Source organism: Octopus sinensis, linkage group LG11 (assembly GCF_006345805.1).
Source record: "Octopus sinensis linkage group LG11, ASM634580v1, whole genome shotgun sequence".
NCBI classification, from domain to species: domain Eukaryota; kingdom Metazoa; phylum Mollusca; class Cephalopoda; order Octopoda; family Octopodidae; genus Octopus; species Octopus sinensis.
This window is the reverse complement of record NC_043007.1, coordinates 5841734-5857958: the sequence shown is the minus strand read 5'-3', so window position 1 is coordinate 5857958 and position 16225 is coordinate 5841734. Positions and strand designations below refer to the sequence as shown.

Here is a 16225-nt window from a genome sequence, read left to right as displayed (position 1 = left end):
ATTATAAACAAAGAACTAATTCTCTGGTTAATCAGATCAGAAGCGACTGAAACGCTTCCTTTTACAGAAGTAACTTCTGGTTGCGAAATGATGTATTGAAAGCTTATTATGTGCGATACCATGTTCAATTTTTCAAAATAAGTAACATTAATTCTTCGAGTTAACGTCAATTGCAGTTTTAAAATGTCAGAATTGCGTGTATGTGGATACCGTAAGAATTAGTATCGATGGCGTCCAGAAACCGGAGAATGGGGTTTGTAAGCTGTTGAAGGGAAAAAGAAAAGAAAAATGATTAGTGGCAGAAATTGAATTTATATAAACATATGCATATCTTATCATTTCTGCTACAAAAATCGAATGGCCATATCCGAGGGTCTGCAACTACAAGACTTACCAACGCAACCCATACTTTCTTTGTAGATGGGCTGAAGGTTTATGCTAAAATATTTACATTGTCATAAAAACAGTTGATGTTAACATTTTCACTGAGAAACAGAAATGGAATTTGGTCGAAAGGAATGTTCACATTTGATTTTTGAACGTGGAAATTCAGTCTCCCAGACTCAAAACCTGTTCATCAACAGTTTCTCTCTATCAATGCTACAAAAATCTAGGCATTGATGAAAACCTAAACAAAGGTGTTATGGATAAAGACAAAATGGCTGGAGAATATTACGTCTGACTTAGAAAAAATAAAGTAGGCGGATAAGAGTATCCGGGGAGGAGATCTGCAGTATGAGTAATGATACACCAGCATTGGGGATAGTTGACTGGTCTGTAAAGAAAATCCTTTGCAGAGACATTAAACAGGACATCAACAGGAAACTTACACAGAAACAGTGATAGAGACAAACGTGGTCGAGGCTTGAGATCAGTGCAGATAGCGTTCGAATGGCCGTAGACTGTCTCTCTCTCTCTCTCTCACTCTCTCTCTCTTCTTCTTTTACTCTCTCACTCATTTAATCATTTTCCCTCAGAGTGCCCCTGTTAAACAACAGCAGCAAAAATGCATGCATAAACCTTGTGCTGAAAGAACGAAGGGGACAATATCCTAGGTGTCGGCAGTAAACCCTTCAGGAAGCACCCACTTCCTGATGATCTCCAGTACAACCCAAAGCAGTCGGACTAACATAGTGCAAAGTAAACCCGAATGTGATCCCTTTGCTCTACGCCTTCACTACCGCCATCCATTCATTTCTCTTTGCTCACTAGGCACGTCATCTGTTGGTGAAGTATTATTTCTATTTTCTGATTTCCCGACTCTAAAACCACATTAAGTGTTCATACAGCATCCGGAGAGAAGACAAAAAGACAAATTAAACTAGCAAAAAAATTACTGGATATTTCCAGATCCCGGAATTCTGACTTTGCATAAGAAATGCTTTGCCTCGTCAGTGGAATATACACAGATAGTAACATAAATACACACACACACACATATATATATATATATACATATACATACAACATACGAATACTTACATATACGAACGTATACATACATATATATGCAGGTATGCACACGACCAGTTTAAATTGCTCGCCTACAACTCCTCGTGCGATATGGTTGAAACTTCACCACAGTAAATACAATGACGAAATAAATATAAGAATTTATATAAATAAGGATAAGATCGTTAATTTAAATATGTGCCTATATGCATATATATGTATGTATATGTTCGTATACATACATATATATGCACTTCTCTTGCACTCTCCTCTCAAAAAGGTGTAAGCCCTTTCTATTATTTCGTGTTAAGGAATATCACTGCGTGTGACTCACAGATTTGAGATGTTGTTTTAAAGTATCCTCTATATATTTTCTAAACCTTTGAGATATTCATAGATTTTTCTATCTTAACTACGATGTGAAGTTCCATTGATAAATTCCTTTATCGTAAATATATGATGTTTTATAAATAGATTACTATAGCTTTCTTAAAACTTTGACATATTCTTCATAGATTATATATGCCCGCTTTGTTATGTCTAACTTGGTGACGCTCCTCTCAAAAATCTAGATTTCTCTACATAAATTTGTCCCCACGTTGGAATTTCGGTGAGCTTACCTGCTTCCTCTTCGCCCTCTCCTCTCCATTCGCTCTTCAGTGTTGATGTAAGCAGTCATGTTGATAGGATAGCTAATTAACGACTTCCCCAAAATCTTGAAGCATTTTTCTTTAACTTCAAATTATGAAATATCACAGTGTGAGATTCAAAGATTTCAGATGTTTTTAGAGAATTCTGTTTGCTAAAAATTTGAGGTATTTCTAGATTTTTCTGTCTTAACTACGATGTGATGTTCCATAGATTCCTTCGCCGTAAATACGATGTGATGTTTTATTAACAGATTACTATAGTTTTGTTAAAATTTTCAGCTGTTGTTCATAGGTTCCTATATTTCTGCTATGCTGTGTCCAACTTGGCGATGCTCCTCTCAAAAATCCGCTCCCATCCACCCCCAATTCACTGCCAGGGTTGCCAATTACCAGTCCAATGAAACGGCCTGTATTAGTAGACACCACATGTCCGTTCTACTATAATCTGTCATCTTTTGTTGTCTAAAGTAATCAGAGTAGAAAATATTAGGACCTCTAGGCCTTATTGTAATAATATAATTATAGTAATAATAGTGAAACTATAGTAGTGAACAAGTAAATAATTACCCAGATTGATAATTATGTAGAACGATTAACAAGTGGTGTTTTGAAATCGTTGAGCCGTCAGTGAATAACCGGCAACCCCACTAAGTTTGTCTGGTGAGGAGGGTAGATTTTCGACACCCTGCGGGATTAAAAACAAAACCCAGCAAAGGGCAGAGGAACGCAGAAGAATCAGTAGCCATTCCGAAAACGGGTACACAGAAATCGTGAGCCTTGCTTGGCAGTCTAAGAGAAGGAACGCTCTGATTTCAAAACTGGTGTAGATAGGAATCCTTAATCACAGTTGTGACAATCTGTCAGTGTCCAACGGCTCTATGCCTGAGTTGAAGGCGAATGAACCGTGAATCGGGACTTATCTCCGGAGCAATATCTGGATGAAGATACGGGACCAACTGATGCTCACCTATCTCCTAGTGAGAATCATGATCATGGTCCTCAACATACAAAATGCGAAGGGAACAGGCCCAACATATGGGCAGAAGAGCAGCTCTTGGATGACAATCTTTCTAGAGATGGTGCCTTGATAAAAATACCAGTTGGTGGTTAAAGCTATTGTCCTAATTACCTGACAGGTTGTGCGAATGGGTACAAGTGAAAATGTCATCCCCATAGATCCAGGAACAATGTAGTACCATCAAACTAAAGTTGCAGGAGAGAGTGCAGCCAAAGTGCTCATTTCTGGATCTGACCCTCCGACTATTCATGGCAGAATTAACAGTCAAGTCTATTTAAGCATTTTATCTGATCAAATTCATCCTATGAAATAAATGAGGTTATATATATATAAAATATAAACAAGCAATCGAGAGGCTCTGAGCATATGGTCTATTCTCTTCAGAAATAGAACGAACCATGCGCCCAGAGCCTGAGATTGCTTGGAGGTACAAAACAAGAAACTATTACCAGCTCGAATCTTTATTCTGTGCACACTCAATGATATTTATCTCTCACTGGATCGTGTTTGTATGGCGTAGATTTTTGTTTATTTACTTAACGGAACAACAAATTATATTGATAACCTCACGCGTGCCCACGCACGCATGCATGCATATATGTATGTATGTGTGTATGTATGTGTGTATGTATGTATGTGTGTATGTATGTATGTATGTATGTATTATGTATGTATGAGTGTGTACGTATGTATGTGTGTGTGTGAATGTATTAGTATGTAACACGATTGAGTAACAGTGAAGATAGCACTTACGTATTGCGTCCTTTAATGATGACGTTATGCCTGATTTCAGTTCTGCGCGCTGAAATTAGTATGTATGTATGTATGTATGTATGTATGTATGATTGTATGTATGTATGTATGTATGTATGTATGTATGTATGCTTTATGCATGCATTTATGTTTCTATGTATGTATTAGTAGATTTGTACCTTTTATCCATGTATTCTCATGCTTTTAGTTACTTATCTAGGCTTGTACATATACAGGTGTAGGACAAAATAGTGGAAACACCTAGCATCATAGCATCATAATTTTGGTAATATCTGTTAAACCGACAAAGGCTTCTTTATTTTTATGTGATTTTTTTTATTTATTATTAGTGTTGCTTAATATTTTTTTGCTAAAATTGCTGTTTCTTTTGAGATGTCATCAGAAAAAGGTAATTGAAATTCATTAAAATGACAGATGTATCGGACTTTCAAAGAGGTCAAATTGTTGGTGCTCGTATGGCAGGCGCTAGCGTAACGAAAACAGCCGAAATGTTTGGTGTATCAAGAAGTACTGCCTCGTAAGTAATGACAGCCCTTGAGAAAGAGGGGAAAACCACATCGTCGAAATAAAACTCCGGAAGAAAACGAAAAATTTTTGAGAGTGGGACCGTCGGACTGTTACGCCAATTTTAGAAAGGATCAGAAAAGTACACATCCCAAAATAACTGCAGAGCTTAATGACCGCCTTGTGAACCCAGTTTCCACAAAAACTGTCCAGCGGGAGCTGCACAAAGCCGGATTCCTGCGGAGGGCTGCAATCCCAAGACCACTACTTTCAAAAACAAATGTTGCAATGCGTTTAGAGTGGAGTAGAAACTTACAGAATTGGGCCCTAGAGCAGTGGAAGAATGTTATTTTCTGAGGCGAGTCATCCTTTACCTTATTTCTGCCCACCGACCGAGTACACGTTCCAATTATTCGGTGTTGTCTGCTATGTTCTCATTATTGTAAAGAAGGTGGCAAGCTGGCAAAATCGTTTGCACATCAGACAAAATTCTTAGCGGCATTTTAAATCTCAGTGTAGTCAACTTTGCTTGTCATCCCTTCAGATTCTATGAAAAAGTACCAGTTAAATACTAGGGTTGGTATACTTGACTTGCTCCTCCCCTCAAAATTCACAAACCTTAAGCATTTTATCTGATCAAATTCATCCTATGGCTTCGGAGATGTTTCCGGAGAGAAACGCAATCTTTCGGGATGAAAATGCTCCAATTCACACAGCTAAAGTTGTTACTGAATGACACAATGAACATTCTAGTGAAGTTGAACATCTTATCTGGCCACCACAGTCCCCAGATCTCAATATATATATATATATATATATATATTTACTAGCAGTATCGCCCGGCGTTGCTCGGGTTTGTAAGGGAAATAACTATATAAGCATTTTTAGAGAGTTACTTCCCTTATAGATGCCAATTCGGGCTTTCTTAGCCATTTCTGTTTTGGTGTCTTCAAGCCATGAAGTCGTTGTTCTAAAAGAACGCTGGTCTCCTTGACAACGCATTACGACGTTGATTTCCTTAAACTCCCTTCCCCACAGCTTCACGAGGGAGGGAAGAAGGGGGAGAAGCAAACACAGGTGCAGGTGTTTGAGCGTGGACACCAACTCCGCCGCCATCGACACACGAAAAATTATGCATTAAAATGGAATAAAAAATGATGTTAAATTATTTTTTAAATCGTAGACTCATCGTAGATGCGCGCTAATAGCCAGACGGGCTCGATATTAATCACGACTATAAGATACCCGAATTTGGTTAAACTGCACCGCAAAATGTGGGAGGAGTTAGGAATCTAAATCGAAGGGGACAGACACTCACACAACTACAGTTTTATATATATACTAGCAGTATCGCCCGGCGTTGCTCGGGTTTGTAAGGGAAATAACTATATAAGCATTTTTAGAGAGTTACTTCCCTTATAAATTCGGGCTTTCTTAGCCATTTTTGTTTTGGTGTCTTCAAGCCATGAAGTCGTTGTTCTAAAAGAACGCTGGTTTCCTTCACAACGCATTACGACGTTGATTTCTTTACACTCCCTTCCCCACAGCTTCACGAGGGAGGGAAGGGGGAGAAGCAAACAGGTGCAGCTGTGAGCGTGGACGCCAACTCCGCCGCCATCGACATACGATGCATTTTATGCATTAAAATGGAATAAAAAATGATGTTAAATTATTTTTAAAATCGTAGACTCATAGTTGACGCGCGCTAATAGTCAGACGGGCTCGATATGAATCACGACTATAAGATACCCGAATTTGGTTAAAGTGCACCGCAAAATGTGGGAGGAGTTAGGAATCTAAATCGAAGGGGACAGACACTCACACAACTAGAGTTTTATATATATAGATATATACATATATATATATATATATATATATATATATATATATATATATATATATATATATATATATATATGAGGTTGTTGTCAACAGTCACTCCCAGGTCTCTGATATTACCATATGCTGTGAGCGGGTCACCTGTAGGAAGATAATATGGTTGTTTTAGCATAGTAATTCTTCCAAAGTGGATCATCTCAGATTATCTCTCGTTTAGTTGCATTTTGTTTTTGTCTGCTCATTGCCATCCAGCATGTAGATCAGACTGGAATTCAGTTTGGTCTTCTCCGTTGATAAGTTTATGGAGCTTAGAGTTGTCGGCGAATATTTTCACTTTGCCGTCCTTTTTTACGCCTGAAATGTCGTTTATATAGACTAGAAACAGATGCGGGTTCAGGAAACCACTGGTGTTTCTCGAGGCCCAAATAATTATATACATAATATATATATATATATATATATATATATATATATATATTAACACACACACACACACACACACTTGTAGTCGGCATTCGTAGTGACAAGACGTTCTTTTCATAGTTCCGGCCACTCAGTAGCCAACGAAGCAGATTTCAACTCAAACCAGCAGTAACTTTCCTTGTTTTTAGTCTCAAAACTCTTGAATTTTACTATTCTACTATTTTACGATCATCGGAGGATAAATTTACACAAATTTATATACAACCTGGAGAAACAAATATAAACCAAAACTAAACCCACGATTAGTTCTAAAACTAGTCCCGTGAATACAATTATTTTCTCTTGATTTGTATTAAACACACCACTCTGATGCATTTTGGAAGAAAGTCTATACTAAAACAGCCATACTCTCTTCCTTCAGGGGAACCACTCACAGCATCTAACAATATCAGACACCTGGGTGTAATTGTAGATAGCAATCTTAGTTGGAGTGCCCGTATCAACAGTAAGGTCGATATAGCGCGTAGGGTGAGCTCCTGAATCCTAACAACCTTCCAGTCCAGAGAACAAGGTGTCATCATTCCACTTTTCTCCTCCCTTGTACGGCCACACATCGAATACTGCTCCCCTTGTGGTCTCCCCATACAAAACAAAACATCTCGAAAATTAAATCACCCCAGAGGGCATTCACTGAACGTATTAAGGGCACGATTGATCTCGATTACTGGAACTGCCTTAAAGCCTTGAAACTCTACTCTCTCCAGCGCCACTACGAGCGGTACTTTATTTTACGATGTGGAGAATATACCGCCAGCATTGCCAAACGACCTGAAGGTCGTTTCAAGGTTCATCCAAGGCTGGGACCACGGGCCATACGTCCCCAGCTCAATTCAGGATCACAATCCAGGTACACTCTGACATAATTTCTTTGCCTCAACAGGCCCTGCCCTGTTTAACATTGTCCCGAAAGAGATCAAAGAGGAAAAGGATCTCATCACTTTTAAACGGAGTCTGGACAGATTTCGTCAAGGAAAACCGGATAAGCCACCCATATATGGATACAACTCACTCAACTAGAACTCATTACTTGAATGGACCATAAACAAAACTTGACTTAAACAGGATTTAGATAATCCTATCAGGTGGTGCTATTAAAAGTAAGAGATGGCCTGGACCAATCTTTGGTCGAAACATACCTAAGTTTATATATATATATATATATATATATATATATATATATATATATATATATATATATATGAAAAAACAAGTCAAAAATAGAAAATGCTAAGATAATTTTATAGTGAATCTTTCAGTACCGGTTTCGGTCATTTTGAGACCTTTTCAACTGTAACGATTAAATAATTAAATTTAGAAAAATTAGAAGAAAAGTTTTTTTTAAAGAATATTTCTGTAGTAGTGTTCATATATAAGTAGCATTCTGCCTTTCTCTGACTCCCTTGTTTGCACTTGTGTGTTCGAGGTCGTTTTGAGTTCTTGGTAGGATAGGTGAAGAATAATGAGGCTGATGTGGAGAGGGGGTGGGGAAATCTGGGAATGCCTTAATGGTCGTATTTTGAATGGTCAGTGGCTGACAGTAGTCGCAGTTCAATTCAGGAATTGTTTATGGAATTTGCGTAGGCGTTATACTGAAAGACATTAGCGACAAGGTTGGAAGGTGGAGAAGTAGAAGAAGAAGATGACGATGTTGATGATGATGATGATGAAGAAGAAGAAGAAGAAGAAGAAGAAAAGAAGAAGAAGGAGAAGGAGAAGATGGTTGTGATGATGGTGGTGATGATGATGACGACGATGATGATGATAATAATGATGATGAAGAAGAAGAAGAAGAAGAAGAAGAAGAAGAAGAAGAAGAAGAAGAAGAAAAAAAAAACAGAGAAGGGAGAATATGAATGGGTGTAAGTATAGCTGTGATGGGGCTGATTAGTAATGGATTCTATGGAGTGTAATATTTGTGTGTGTATATATTTCTTTTATTCTAAAGTTGAGGTATATTAATTGTTTGTCGTAGACCCGTTAAGAAGTGGCTTGTATTTTGTAATAAAGAGATTTTCTTTACTTATTCGTTGTCTCGAGGTTGTATCGTCCCTAAATTGGTAGAGGGGGAAAATTCTGAAGTTTGGTGTTTTTTTGTTGGCGCAAATATCTATGTGTTGGCTAAAAGCTATTTTTCTGTTTTGGGGAATTTTTATCTGGGATCTGTGCAGGGCCATTCGTTTACGCAAACCATTTTTTGTTTGGCCTATGTACTGCTCTTGACACCCGGAGCAGGTTAGTAAGTATATTAGGTTCTCCGAAGCACATGTGAAGTTGCTTTTCACTGTAAACCGTTGTCCTTGTTTGAAGGAGAACTCTGATCCCTCAATTAGATAGTCGCATATCCCGCAATTGGGTCTTCCACATTTTTTTACTGTCGGCTTCTGTGTTGAAGAGTGAATTCGGGCTTGTGTAAGGAGACTTTTCATGGATCTAGGCTGTCTTTTGCTTTTTATGATCGTGTGTGTTTGGAGGATTGTGTTCATTCTGTGGTCTTTTTTTAGGAGGGGTATGTTGTGGAGGATGGTGTCGAAGGCTTCGTTATTGAGAGGGTTGTGTGTGGAGATGTATGGTAAGGGTTTTGGTTTTTCTTTGATTTGGGATGTCTCAGTTCCTTGATGTTAAGTTGAAGGGCACGTTGAATGCACTTGTCAATAAGTGAAGGTGATTAGTTCCTGGTGATAAGGGTATCTTTTAGTTCTTGTAGTCGTGTGTCTCTGGTGTTTGCGTTAGAGACTATAGTGCATATCCTTTTTGCTAGATTGAAGGGGATATTCATCCTGGTGTGTCTGGGGTGGCATGAATTGAATGGAAGATATTGCTTAGAGTCTGTAGGCTTATAGTATATGTCTGTTTCTATTATATTATTAGCTTTCTTAATGAGGATATCGAGGAAGGGGAGTTGTTGTTTGCTATATTCCATCGTGAATTGGATGTTTACGTCCAGTCCGTTTAAAATTTTCTGGAATTCTATGAGTTTTTCTATATTTTTATGCCAAAAGATGAAACAGTCATCTAGATATCTCTTCCAGTTGTTTTCTATGTAGATGGAGAAAGGGCTGCCATATCTTTCTAGAACCTTACGATACAGACTGATCTCTAGGTATCCTATGACTAGGTTGGCAAAGGAGGGGGCCATTCGTGTACCCATCGCAGTCCCCGATTTTTGTCGGTAGAAGTTGTCATTGAAGGCGAAGAAGTTATTTTCCAGGATGAATTTAACCCCTTCTATCACAAATTCTTTTTTGATGCGGTGTGGTAGTTCGTTGGCGTGATTCTCTAGCCAGATTATAAAATTATCTTAGCATTTTCTATTTTTGACTTGTTTTTTCATATATATCAACTCGTGTGTTCCTTTCCACCCTTATACATACATATATATATATATATATATATAAATTGGACAAGAAGGGAAAATATCCAGACAGTTAGGTGATACAGAAAAAGGACAACAAAACATCCAGACAGAAGATATAAGGAAAACAAGGACGGAGTTTTCTTTCCTCAGTCGAATTCCAGATTATCTTTCCAATTTCAGCTGCTTACACTTGAGATCGCTTGAATCTGGCCAGCCCCAAGGAAACATTAAGCCAAGAGCATTAGATACCTTGGGAGAAAGCAGCGAATGTATCCGAAAACAAGGACGCAAAAAAGAGAGAAATGTTACACAAGTACAAATGCAAATAACAGGATATGACAATAGGTGTCTTTTGACTAAGGTCGAATTAAATTAAGCTGGCGATTGTAGAAGTAGAGCCTTACGGTAGGGACATAAGATTGGTGCTAAATTGACAGTTGCATGCACGAGTGCACACATATCCATAAAGAGATACATTTAACAAAAGTATCTATCATACTTACACTGATGTGTGTCCTCAACCAATGCGGAGACGATATATTAGCTTCCTTCCATTCGTCTGGACCAAGAATGACCATTATATAACGTTCTTCTTTCAGATTTGCATTTGCCTAATAAAACACAAAAGTTTATTTTTACATTAGGAAGAATTTATTCTATTAAATTATACATACACACACGTGAACATATTAGAAATATTGGCATGCGCATATATATATATATATATATATATATACAGTTAATCCAAACAAGAAAGCACAAAAAAAAACACAACAACGCGAGGACGTGGAACAAATATAGTATTATTGGACGCTCAGGAAAGAAGGAAAGAAGGAGGGTTTAACGTTTCGAGCGGAGCTCTTCCTCGGAAACATATGAGAAGGAAAGATCCAGAGAAGGAAAGACAGAGGAAAAAAATCGCCAACGGCACACACGAGGTCACATTTTGAAAGACCGGAAGGATAGATAGGTCTTACAGCTGTTTCTAGAATATTAATTAAAATTAATATCCCTTCATTATTATTAATTAATAATAATATCCCTTCATTATTATTAATTAATATCCTAGAAACAGCTGTAAGACCTTCTATCTATAAATGCTCTAATATCTATACAACCTTGGTTTTTTATCTCATTATGCAAAAATTCATATATACACATTCTGACATAGAACCAACGTTGAACCATTTATTCTTCGATGGGAAGGCACGCTGGCAAAACACTACTCTTCTAAAGGGAAACCTAATCTGTCATAGTGGGTTTGTGGCTCGAAGAAAAACGGGCCTAGCCCTCCACACAGGAAAGCACACAGTAAATAATCCACAAGCACTCAAGCAAACTGAGTCCTCAACTTGATCCCTTTGCCAAAAGATTTGCTGGGGAACCAGCAGGCCTCAAGAGACACGTTCGTGATTATAAAACCTTTTATGTTACTGAACTCTCATTTGTCGTTCACAAGAGAATTCATTATATATATATATATATATATATACACTTTTGTGTCTGAGGTGTCTTTTAGTGCCTTATAATTTAACACATTCACCGGTAAAATTTCTACTCATTTACTTATTTATTTTTCTAAATAAGTAAATGAGTGGTATTTTTCCGCTGTGTTAAATTATAAGGCACTAAAAGAGAATGATTCTCTCCAGACACAACAGAATATGCTTCAGCACACGAACTCACACTAAGAATCTGGCAAACCAAATATATATATATATAGGGAGAATTCACCAAACAAAAAGACGAAGACAGGTGGTGTAGAAAACAAACAGATGTATTGGTTTAACGGTCCGGAAGTGAAAAAGTCTAACGTTTCGAGCCTACGCTCTTACACAGAAAGGAACAAAGAAAGAAAGAAGAAGAGAACGTAAAGAATGTGTAGTGGCTAGCAATCTATCATGGCGAATGCCGGACAGATGGGTCACACAGGAGAGCTAGGAAGATGGGGAGATAATAAAGTAGTGGTGATCCCAAAACGAATCTGCGCGTGCGTGTATATAAGAGAGCATGTATGTGCGTGAGGAAAAGGGCTGTTGACCTTGGCGTGTGCGCGTGTGTGTGTAGGTGTGTGGATGTGGGGCTGGGAAGTGGTCAGTGCTAGCGAGTGCGTGGTGATGTGATGTGGTGTGGTGCTGTGTGGTGTGATGGTGTGGGGATGTGCGGGAGGCGAGAGTGGGGAAAGCAAGTGTAGGCTCGTGGGTTAGGCTGAGGCTGAGGGTGGAGGTAGAGGTGGGGGGTTATATGCGTAAATATGGAATGCTTAAATGAGTGCTCTACACCGCATTGGAGGATAGATCTCTTTATTTGTGTAATAAGGCTACCATTAGTTTCATGTTAACAAAAAGAAAAAATACTGATATCTTTTTTTTAGCCGATCATATGGAGGAATGGTGTTCGTCTCCCTTTTAGATAAGAAAAAAACATAAATCTCGTTGAATTCACGGAGATTATCGTAAAGAAAACAAGAAAAAAATTAGGTGTAATAACTTTCGAATAGCTATCTCCTTTGGATTTGAATTTTAAGCAAGCAGTCATGTTGATTGGTAAATCTGTTTGCATTATCTTATATTATATTAAGTCGGCGAGTTTGTAGAATCGTAAGTACGCTGGACGAAATACATAGCGGTATTTCGCCCGTCGCTACGTTCTGATATAAAATTCCTCCGAGGTTGACTTTGCCTTTCATCCTCTCGTGGTTGATAAATTAAGTACCAGTGAAACCCTGGTGTCGATGTGATCGACTAGTCTCCTTCCCACAAATTTGAAGCCCTGTGCCTCCTGTAGAAAGGAATATATTATATTCTGGGTGTATGTGATGTTCATATGCTTGTGTACTGAGGTAGTTCGTCATGGGGGAATATTTATTCTGTGCGTACAATTTGTATGCTATGTATGTTCACATATCACGTACAGGAAAGGGGCAATCCTGCGGGTATTACGGGCGCACTTGGTGTTGAATGTGAAATATTGTCTCAGGGCGAGATTTCATCCCTAATATTTAGGATGTTATCTGTAGAGTGAATGGCATTTAGTTTTTTTGATGACAGAGAATTCACATTTGGTTCCTCTGTATTTTCTGGTTTTAGCAATGATGTTCCATTTTATGTGGGGTTTACTTATTCTACCGTCTTTCAATGTCCATATCATACTGGATAGAGATGTAACACACACACACACACACACACACATATATATATATATATATATATATATATATATATATATATATATATATATATATATATATATATATATATATATATGTATGTATGTATCTATCTATCTCGCTCTCCTTCTCTCTTTATATATATATATATATATATATATAGAGAGAGAGAGAGAGAGAGAGATTCAGATGAATATGGTACTTAAGTTGAAGGCGCCAGACTTTAGTATGGTATTATCCATACAATTTAAAATAAGGTGATTATAATCAAAATAAGCAACAAGGATATACAAAAGTAATGCATGTGACTCCATTTAATTGAACAATGCAAACGTTACATCAATTTGAGATGTTGAGCAATTTTCAGCTGAAGTTTGCTCTACATTTTAAATTCATTTTTTTCCAGATGTTCGTACATCGATTCTACGAGTATTCCAGTCAATAATTTCTACGTAAGTGGCAAACAGGATATTGGCCTGTATATGTCTACTGTATTGCCTTTTACGATGTTTTTCAAGCACAACACTGTCCTACCCAATGTCAACCCCTCTGGTGGTACTTGGTCGGCATTTAACAAAGTGTTGTGTTGTGCAGCTATTCGTGCATGACATTCACCAAATCTTTTGATCTAGTAGCCTTGAACTCCATCTGGTCCCGGGGCCTTCCAGTTGCTCTTTTTTTGCTGATTTACTTCACTTCCTTTACTGAAATGACTAGTTCTGCCTGTTTTGGACAGACTACTGTTTGTTTCAGTTCTTGCAACCATTCAGCATCCTTCATGTGCTCCTTGTCTTTGCTCCAGATGTCACTCCGAAACCTTTGACTTTCAATGTTATCTGGTATCAACTTTTCATCTGTACACTCACCATTTATATCTTTATAGAATCTCTTTTGATCTACTCTGAATAGCCTATTCTGGTGGTAACCCTTCATTCTTTGGTCGTATCTTACCATCTTTGCTTTCTTTGCAACGAGGCGCTGTTTCAGTTCCTCCACTGCTACTTTCATGCCCTTTGTTTCTATATTATACTTCCTTTTCAGCGTCCTGTATTTTTGTTCGCTTTTAAGCTCCCTTTTCTTTTTTCGGTCTAACACAGAGATTTCTTTCCAGAGCATGTCTGACTGTATTCTTGTTTTCCACCATGGATCTTTTCTTTTGTCACTCCCATTATATTTCTTTTTCTTGGCATCAACACTCACGTTTTGTGCTACAACAATACTTGCTGCCTTGATCAAATTATTTGTTTCTGTGAAGTTGTTTGTACTGCTGTATTTCAGAATTTCATTGACATTTATGGTTTCTTGGTTCAATTTCCATCGATCAACCTTTTTAAGGTTGCAAATAATGTCGCTATCGTTCTCCTGTAGTCTTACCTGTATTCTTTGGTAGATTGTCTTTTGTTCATCTGTCATGTCTCCATTAGTTTTTTGTCTTCTTTCATCTATATGTCTCTCATCAAGTAAGCTACCACTGCTCCTTTCCTGTGCTATGAGATTACTCTTATTAGTAAGAAATGTATTTTCATCGTTATCTCTGCTACGTTTTTCCGAGACTCGCTTTTGATAACTTCGATCTCTACTTCGGTGAACCAGCGAGTTTCTTTTTATTGCTCTAGCTTGATCACATAGTCTCTGTTCCGTAAGCTATAAATCCCTTATCCCTCCAATGATCATACATGCGTTGTCGGTAACCCCTAATTTGAGCACCATTTTAATCTACAGGGTTACTCAGGTAGTAACACTCCATGACCACAGCATTAATTTTCTTGCTCCATCTACGTCGTGTGTGGTGGTCCCGTTATGGATATCGACAGGTTGGAGCCGGTCAAGAGTCTGAGACAGCCGGATACAACGCTATCACCATCAATGGCTTCAGTTTCATTACCACCGTTATTCACAATATTTTGTTTTTCCATTGTCACTCATATGAGGTAACGATTATCAGGTTGCACAATTACCAGTGTTTTTATTGACACCATCACTAGATGTATTATTAAGCAGGACATGGGGAGACTCCACCCGCTACCTTCTATTATTATCATTATTATCATCACTGATATTATTTTTGTTTTTATTTTTTTACTATTTTCTCTTGTTATATTAACAGACTCAGAGGTTACACAGGCCTATGCCGGACAGGGGTGGCACCAATCTCCAGCGCTGTTCTCGTGGACAGACCACAGAAAATTGCAGTATTTGATCGGGCCTTCCTCAGCGATGTTAGTTGTAATTTAAAAGAGGTGTAACTACTCTTTCTGCCATGCAGAACGACTTTCTAGAGAACCATTTGCTCACTTCTAATCTTCTTCAGTGGGCAGTCTCTTCTTCAATCTTCTATCGCCGTTGTGAATTACTGCCTATACTGTTGTATCTATGTGTAGTAGCAGCAGTGGTGGCAGCAGCAGCAACAGTAATAGGGGTGGGAATAGTGGTAGTAGCGGTAGTTGGGCCTCAGATTCATGTACTATCAGAATAGTAGTAGTTGTAGTATTAGCAGCTGAAGCATATTTTTCTATTTTTATCATTATCACCATCACCATCACTATCACTACTATTGTTATTATCATTATTACTATTTCCATTGATTATTAAAAGGTTTTATTAAATGTTCTTTATTATTTTCAACTTTTGTCTTGTACTTGAGATAATCATAAATATGTGGTTGTTGAAGGAAATAGTTGGGGGAAGAGCAGCAGCTTGGTGAATAGATCGATTTCTACAGGTTTAGAAATCGATTCGGTAGATGGCGAGGAGGTCAGCAATAGAAGACAAAAGAATCTTAGCACCCTCTGAGTCAGCAGAGGTCAAATACGTTTACTACTACCAGCGACCACTGAGAGCGCTGACCTTGGCCTTGAAAAGAAGTAATTCATCCTGTTCTATTTGTAATTACTGATAGAAAAACAACAACAACAACAACGACAACAACAACAACAACAACAATAATAATAATAATAAAAATTTAAAAAATAAATAATGAT

General features: G+C 37.9%; 1 protein-coding gene across 2 annotated transcripts in view; it reads right to left on the bottom strand.

Annotated features, from left to right (window-relative positions):
- Window positions 1–1030: 1030 nt before the first annotated feature.
- Window positions 1031–16225, bottom strand: part of LOC118765305 — a 31470-nt gene continuing 16275 nt past the window's right edge. The window contains exons 2-4 of one of the 2 annotated variants that reach the window (XM_036507039.1): window positions 10579–10686; window positions 3878–3922; window positions 1031–1138 (exon numbers count right to left, since the gene is read on the bottom strand). In XM_036507039.1, coding sequence (XP_036362932.1) covers window positions 1052–1138; window positions 3878–3922; window positions 10579–10686 — 240 coding nt within the window. In that variant the 3' untranslated portion in view covers window positions 1031–1051. Of the gene's footprint in view, window positions 1139–3877; window positions 3923–10578; window positions 10687–16225 lie in introns of those variants that run through there. The other variant, XR_005001143.1, reaches the window with a different exon arrangement.